We start from the raw sequence: 7,537 nt of genomic DNA, 5'->3' as shown, positions 1-7,537 counted from the left end.
TCTCCATCCATTTGATTTCGATGAACACAATAATGATCTTCTCTAGAGAAGCTGATCTATATTCACCCGCCTTACCCTCTAGATAGCACTTGCGGATTTTCTTTAAAATTCTTAAAATTGGATTCAGGATGAAACGAGCTATTAAATAATGATAAAACTCTACACATTTAAATAATTTCGCTGCATTTCTTGAATCATATGATAATTCACTCCAAGAAAAAAAAATAAAAGGCAGAAAAAAGTTAAGGCTAATATGTAGAGAAATTAAAGAAGCTAATTAACTCATAAAAAAAATCCTCAATTACTAATTTATTTGGTTTGTATTTTTTAAAAAGAATAATGTTAGAGAACTAATTTTTTCAATTAATATTAATTAATTTTTTAAGATTATTTTATTTATTTTAAATTCAAATCCTAAATTGTAAATCATTAACACTAAATTCTAAATTATAAACTTGAAACTTTAAATTCTCAAAAAATAATTTTTTTAGAACTAAAAAGAAATAATTGGCTAAAAGAAAGTTAATTTTCTATATTTTTCTTTCAAGTTTTTTATGACACGAGCAGATAAAACTATTTTATTATTATTTTAAAGAATTTAATTTTAATACATTGTCAATATAAAATAAATTTATATTTATATTTAATTATGTAATATCACAAAATAAAAAAATACTTTTTATGTTGGCTTTGTAAACATTGATATTGTGAATGGTTATCCAAAAGAACTAGTATGATTGAACAATTTTATAAAATATTTTACACTATTGATATTCAAAATTAAGCTCTAATTTAAATCATTGAAAGATAAAGTGGAAGCAAAAAAATCTTTAAGAAACTAATTTCATACCAAGGTTGAAAGGATATATCATGAAATTGATAGTTTGGTTCATAATCTGATTTGGTAGTCATTATCAATGGAAGTTTCAGTAATAGCATGATTAAGGTATTTACCTATCGCAAAAATTGAAAGGGTAGCGTGAGATCCATTTGGTTTGGCAACTCCAATTACTTCCCCCTACTAGTTTGGCAAAAGATGTCTTACTATTTTTATCAATTAATCATGATAATATATTGATAGGGACATCTCAAAAAACCTGAAGTTGATACTCATCCATCACCCATGGATAGTGGTGTGTGTGTGTTTAAGATATATACGGAGAACGAACATTAACAATTTTTAACGAGCTCATGCATGCATGATCCTATCTTTGCACAATTGCACTTGTTTTGTTTATCTCTAAACTTTTAATTTCTATATTCTATTATTTGTTTCAACTATCTAATCGACTAAATTGAGTTAGGATAGATCAAGAAAGGTGTCGTTCAACCAACTTGAGTTGGTCGAGTAATCAGCTTACTCATAAGTGTTAGGAATTTGAATCCCGCCTTATGCACGTAGCAATTCAGACCATTTGCCAACAATAAACCTTTAAATAGAGTTTAAATCCGCGATAAATTAATCATTAACCTGTCAATTTTTTGTTAGCCACTAACCATTGTTCACTTTACCAATATGTTGATGGTGAGGGTCCAATATCCATGACTTAGATATCAATTGATAGGCTAAGCTAGGAGAGTTGACACATATAGTAAAAAGACTAAAAGCTCAAAATATATTTTAAAAAGATGTGAGTTCGATGATACCCAAACCAACTTTCCAGATATATATTTCTCGGTTTGTCGTCATTCAAACATTGTGGGTGACATAAACATGCCATATACCTAATATAAGAATTTAACGTTGTTTTGTGCCAAAAAAAAAAAAATTAATACACTAACCGTGTAATTTATTTTTTTAAAAAATATGTAATTAAATGTATATTTTGGGTGGCGATTTACAGATATGAATGAAAGTTAAATATTCTATATTTCTATTGATATAGCAATAATAGGTAACTGGATACATGCATTAAAATAAAATATAAAATATATTTAAAATGAGGATAAATCACGATTAAATTAAAAAAAATATAATTTGCATAATTATCAAGTTCTCTAATGAGTTAAGAGTTATATGCAAAAAATGCGTGTATAAATATTTCAATATCACAACTACTAGAAAGATAAGGGAGCACTAAGAAATTCCATTAACAAAACTATGAAAGGTATTTGTAAATAGAGCCAATACATGAGGTTTTCTGGCATGTGCTTAAGTGCTTCTAATCATCATGCAATATATATGCTCCACTACTTGAGTTTCACACTTTCACATGAGATCAAACCTACAATGACAATTGCACTACCAATAGCTATAATAAGTGTTACTCAATCAAGTAAGCTGAAAAATTTTTGCTGTTGAAAACAAAGACACATCTTATGTATTATTGGCCAAGGGACATTCTCCTTTCTTATTCACTCAGAGGAAGGTTCTTTCTATTTTAATTTTTTTTGTTTACTATTATTTCTCACATAATTCTCCAACTTGTTGGTCAAAAATTAATTTACCGTAGATCTAAATTTTATTTAAAAATTTATCATTAATAAGTGAATTGTTATATACATAAAACAGGATTTAAGTCTCTAACATTTACTTAAGCAGACAAGTGAACAAAATAACAAATTACTTGACCAATCCAAGTTAGTTAGTAGAAAAATCTTTTTGAAAGATACAAAAGGGTGAAGCTTCATTCTTCGTTTAATAAGGTAAAAAATTTTAATAAACCATAGACATGGTATAAAAATCATCCATGAATGTAAGTATAACTATCAAGACGTGTGTATTGATAAAAAAATCGAAACAGCGTTAACATAGAAGGCGATAGTCTCTAAGATTTATATAGTTTCAATTCTTCTGGTACAAAAGTTTCACTTAACTCCTCAAAGGTCAGCAAAATGGGCCATATTGATGGATTACAAGGAAAAAAATATAAATAATTTACAACATTGACCAGCCCCAATCTCAAGCTCACAGTATGCAGTGGCATTATGCACCTCTATCTCATTATAAGTTTATTTCTACCTCAGAAACGTTTTAACCTGTTAGTTTCTAACAAATCCTCTCTATATTTTATTGGGGAGACAAACAAAAATATCCACAAGAGCACAATTACCTGCAAGGTTGCAACTGCAAATGGAGTTGTCTTTCTATAAATTAAGGTTTTAGTTGGTTCCTCCACGTATCCAGCGACCAGGTCCTTTTCTTGCAATACCAGAATAATAATCACCAACGTTTGCTACAAAAAGTGGATCTCTATCTTCTACATTGCCCTCACTGCTACCACTACCAATCACATTATCTAACTCTGACTTCTCCAACTCTTTTGTTAAATTCTCCATTTGCTTCTTCAAACTAGCTTTGCTCATCTGGCTTGCTTCCTCTGTAGATAGACCAATCATTGTTACTTTTGGAAGGAAGGGACTCAGTCTTGAATCTTCTTTGTGTAACCCTTTTCTCGAGGATTTTACTTTTTCCTGCTGTTTTTGGGGAAACCAACCACCAAAAGGTAGCCTAAATTTGGGATGAGAGTCTTCGATTGTAGAATTGTTATCATCCAAATTGAAACAAGAGGAGTCAATGCATTCAGAATGTTTCCTATCATCTTCCCCTTTAGAGTTATCAAGACAGCTGCTTGAATCTGAAATCCTCAGCAAAGAAGCTTCACTTCTACAGAACCATAAAAAAAAGTTACAAATCACTGTATGGGAAACAAAAAACCTCACTTGGAAAACTAATTTCAACCAAAGCAGAATAGTTATGCTCTGTGGTTGACAATAAAACCATAGTAGATGAACCCAAAAGGTAGCAGCATTTCAAAATACAAGCTAAATCACACCATTTGACAAGTGAAAGTATAAACTGAATTCAATTTAACCTGAAAGAATAACTATTGTATATTCTTGGGCAGACTTGCGAATATTTGTTAATTTTACATATATGATAAGATCGACGTAACTAGGAAACCATTGAATTTGGATTTTAAGTCAGTTTAAAAGGATAAAACCAACATGGAATGTACCTTCTCTCAAACGAGTCGACCATATAGGGAAATTTTGGTTGTATGCCTGTTGCTTTCCGCAACCACCTATTACCCAGGATTACCTTGTCAACAGTATAATGGAACTGGAGTTCTGCAGCTTTTGAAATAACACTTAGTGGTATACTTGGATGGCCCATTTCATCTAGGACTTCCTGAACCTATCACAGGGGAAAAAAAAAAAAACTAAACTTTCCAATTTTCCAAAGAGAAATGAGAAGAGTAATAAAGAAGGATCATACTCAGTGCTTTTATGATTGCAAATAATTGTGTAATATCAGAGTCATGCAATAAACAACATCATATCCTTCTTCACGAAATTTCTCTCTTTCTAGTATAAAATGTCATTAAATGAATCCTACCTCTGGAGGATCCCCTAAACTGTCATTCATTTCCTCAATCACTTCTGCTGCTAGGTTGTCATCAACCACATCTCGCCGTCGCTGCAAGTGTCGAGTTTGGATTAATGTATGGAAATGTTGATCAACAGCTTCTTCAAGAATGTTATCAAGCACGCCTTTATCAAAAAAGTAGGGAGTATACCTGATAGATCCAGCATAAAGAAAAAAGGAAAAAGAAGGAAGTGTAAGCATAATGTATACTCTGTTATGTGCTTTTCTTACCATACATTATAGATATTCATATTCTACAACCATTCGGTATAATGGGGTAAACAACCAAAACAATTTCAAACCTAACAGAAAAATTTTCAGCTCACAACCATTGTAGGGATGAAAAATAAAATGCCAAAAAAGCTCAAAAACCAAAATACACCCCCAAAAAGAAGAAAAAATTAACGGCAAAAAGAAACAGGCTATGATAAAGCAACTATTATTTCATATCCATACAATTGCACAAGAAACACGAGATATTCCTGTTGAATCACTTCTCTGGGGAAAAATTTGAGAGGTACCCTTCAATTCAAAATCCATATTCATATGATGGATACTAAATTTCATATCAACAAATTGTGAAAATAACACTAGGGTCATATGTAACAAAGAAGAAAAGCAACATGCACCATTTAATTCCATCTTTAGTTGCAATTGCAATGTCTAAGTTCTGGGCACTAAACACAGGCACCCCATCGACCTTTTTTCCAACACCATCTTGTGCAATTGTCTTCAAAAGCTTGTTAGCTGCCTTGACCTACAGAGGAAGAAAAGTGTATCTATAAAAAATTCAGGCAGCATCAAACTATAGCATGAACCAACGTAAGAGAAATAATACCTGCTTCTCATTTGGTACAAATTGGAACAAGTGTGGTTTTTCCTGCATGGTATATAGTGAAGAACATTATAGATTAACCAAACATCATAAAAATGGGTGAAAAGAAAAAAAAAATAACATATCAAATCCCATCATTTATGACATTAGTGCACTTTATCAAACCATCATAAGTTCATCTGAATGGCAACTGAAAATGTTCAGAAGTACCTTGAAATGTTCATATGCTAGATCAAGACGACAGGCTCCCACCACACCACTTGGAATATTCAGTTTTTTGACATATGAAACTAAGACCATCAGAAGGGTCAGTATATGAAGAAGAAATATCAGATATCAACATTAGCCAAACAAAGATGATAGGAGAATAAATTCATGGATACACATGTAAATAACACAAAAACATACGCACGCAGCAACTTAATGGAATTGCCATTTTGGATATGCAGATAACGGGCAGTCAAGTTATTTTTCTCGCACCTTGTTTTACTATCTAGGTTATGTCGGATATCTATTTCTCACATAGATTTACTTTCCTCATCTTAGTCATATATGAGACAAAAAGCGATCTCAGTTCATAAAAATATGCAATTTTAAAAATGATATTTAGATAATGTTACAACCAAAGATCATCTGATCAATTGCTGCAGAAAAGCTATAGAGAAATTTCAATCGAACTATCAAAGTAGCCTCAAAGATTAAAAGCTAACCTGCATCTCCTAGATCAATAAAAAAGCGGAATACAGGGCCATTCCTCTCACTCTTGGTGATTGCTGCAAATATTTTTTTCAGCCACTCAGGTGTTCTACATATAATAACAAAAGCCATTTCAATTAAGACTCTTTAAGTCTTAACCATAAAATTCTTTTTATGACACAAGATAAGTCACAACAATGGCAGGATATTAGGACACCACAAATGTTAGTAATTCAAAGACACTATAACACTATGGTATAACATACAAAACCAGTAGACCCACAAAATCACAAACTTACACTAAAACAGAACAATAATGTTTTAGAAGTTAGCACAAGTAAGTTGTCTAATTCATGTGGTAATTTTATGTGTATTTACACATCAGAAATTAAAAGGGGAAAAATGGAGCAAATTTTCATTCATAAATCCGTAACACAAGTATATAAATTGTTATCAATTTCCCTCCTTAGTCCAACAAATAAATACTAGAAGATGGAGAAAAACAGGTATTAACTGATTTTATAACGTGACGATTTCAACAAAACTAGCTTAATATTGGAAAACACGGAAAAGATAAGATTAAGAGGAACCTTTTAGAGATGAAGGGAATATCGAAGTGAGTGGAAACTGCCATGAGGCCAGTCCCAGAGAGGTCACACATGCTGAATACCTGACCGACGAAGGCAGGGCCGCCGCCACCCTTGCCATCCTTGCTGAGTCCGGCCACGCGCAGCGATTTGGCGGCGGAGGGGAATGGTGAGTCGGGGCGAGTTGACTCGGCCGAGGTGGATGATGATTGCGCGGGGAGTAGCGGTGCGAATTGGAGAGGGAGTGGTAGAGGGAGAGAGATTTTGGAGGAGAGTGGTTGTGGAAGGGTTGGAGGAGAAAGGTTGCTGCTGCTGCTGTTGCTGTTGAAGAGAGAGAGGAGGTTGGAAGCTGTTGATTGAAGGAAGTTGCAGATGTGGTTGTCACGGTGGTGGTGGTTGTTGCGGCGGCGGAGAGGTTCTGACGGCTGAGCCATCGACGACGGGGGATTAGGTGCTGTCAGGTCAGCTGTGAGAGAAAGTAATGCTTGCTGTATGCCTAATTAGTAATTGCCTATATCCTGTTCGAAGTTCGAACTAAGCATAGCATTCCTTTGTGGCTTTGTCTTGTTCTGGGTGTTGATTTTTTATTTTTAAATAATAATAATAATAATAATAATAATAATAATAATGTATTTGTAATTTTGACCCCAAAAAATCTTAATTTTATGCATTAACAGCCTCAAATCAATGTTTATAGAATCAATTCCAATAATAATTAATACATTCAAATAAAATCCTAAATATATTTAACCAATAATTAGTAATATATAACCTAACCCTTCATGTATTCTATTAAGATTAAATCCATCCCTGATTGGTGAAAAAAAAATCCATTACTAAAAAATGATACTCATACAACTGAATGATAAATTGATAATGTACGATAACTTGGTTTAAGAAATTAGTGGGCTAAATTTGACTTTTCACATGGTTTTAAAATTATATTAAGGATATTTTAGTACCCTCTTGTAGGAACCACTTAAAGGAAGACACGTGTCGCTAGAGTAGAAATTTTATTATATTTCCGGGCGTAGCTTAACAAAGCCCCAA

General features: G+C 32.7%; 1 protein-coding gene across 1 annotated transcript; it reads right to left on the bottom strand.

Annotated features, from left to right (window-relative positions):
* Positions 1–2,746: 2,746 nt before the first annotated feature.
* Positions 2,747–7,021, bottom strand: LOC107491091 (uncharacterized). Its single transcript, XM_016111855.3, has 8 exons — positions 6,491–7,021; positions 5,915–6,009; positions 5,415–5,494; positions 5,208–5,249; positions 4,999–5,126; positions 4,340–4,520; positions 3,960–4,138; positions 2,747–3,607 (listed from the first exon to the last, which is right to left on the bottom strand). The coding sequence occupies exons 1-8, from the start codon at positions 6,919–6,921 to the stop codon at positions 3,103–3,105; spliced, it is 1,641 nt and encodes a 546-aa protein (XP_015967341.1). The 5' UTR covers positions 6,922–7,021; the 3' UTR covers positions 2,747–3,102.
* Positions 7,022–7,537: the final 516 nt, after the last annotated feature.

Source organism: Arachis duranensis, chromosome 5 (assembly GCF_000817695.3).
Source record: "Arachis duranensis cultivar V14167 chromosome 5, aradu.V14167.gnm2.J7QH, whole genome shotgun sequence".
Taxonomy (NCBI): domain Eukaryota; kingdom Viridiplantae; phylum Streptophyta; class Magnoliopsida; order Fabales; family Fabaceae; genus Arachis; species Arachis duranensis.
The sequence above is the reverse complement of the archived record's forward strand: the minus strand, read 5'-3'. Positions and strand labels throughout refer to the sequence as shown.

Excerpts from the sequence above, each read along its gene's own strand:
- LOC107491091 (XM_016111855.3), bottom strand. The coding sequence starts at position 6,921 with ATGGCTCAGCCGTCAGAACCTCTCCGCCGCCGCAACAACCACCACCAC. Across the intron at positions 6,010-6,490 it reads ATTCCCTTCATCTCTAAAAG|AACACCTGAGTGGCTGAAAA; the intron begins GTTCCTCTTAAT and ends TATTATATGTAG. Across the intron at positions 3,608-3,959 it reads GTCGACTCGTTTGAGAGAAG|AAGTGAAGCTTCTTTGCTGA; the intron begins GTACATTCCATG and ends ATGGTTCTGTAG.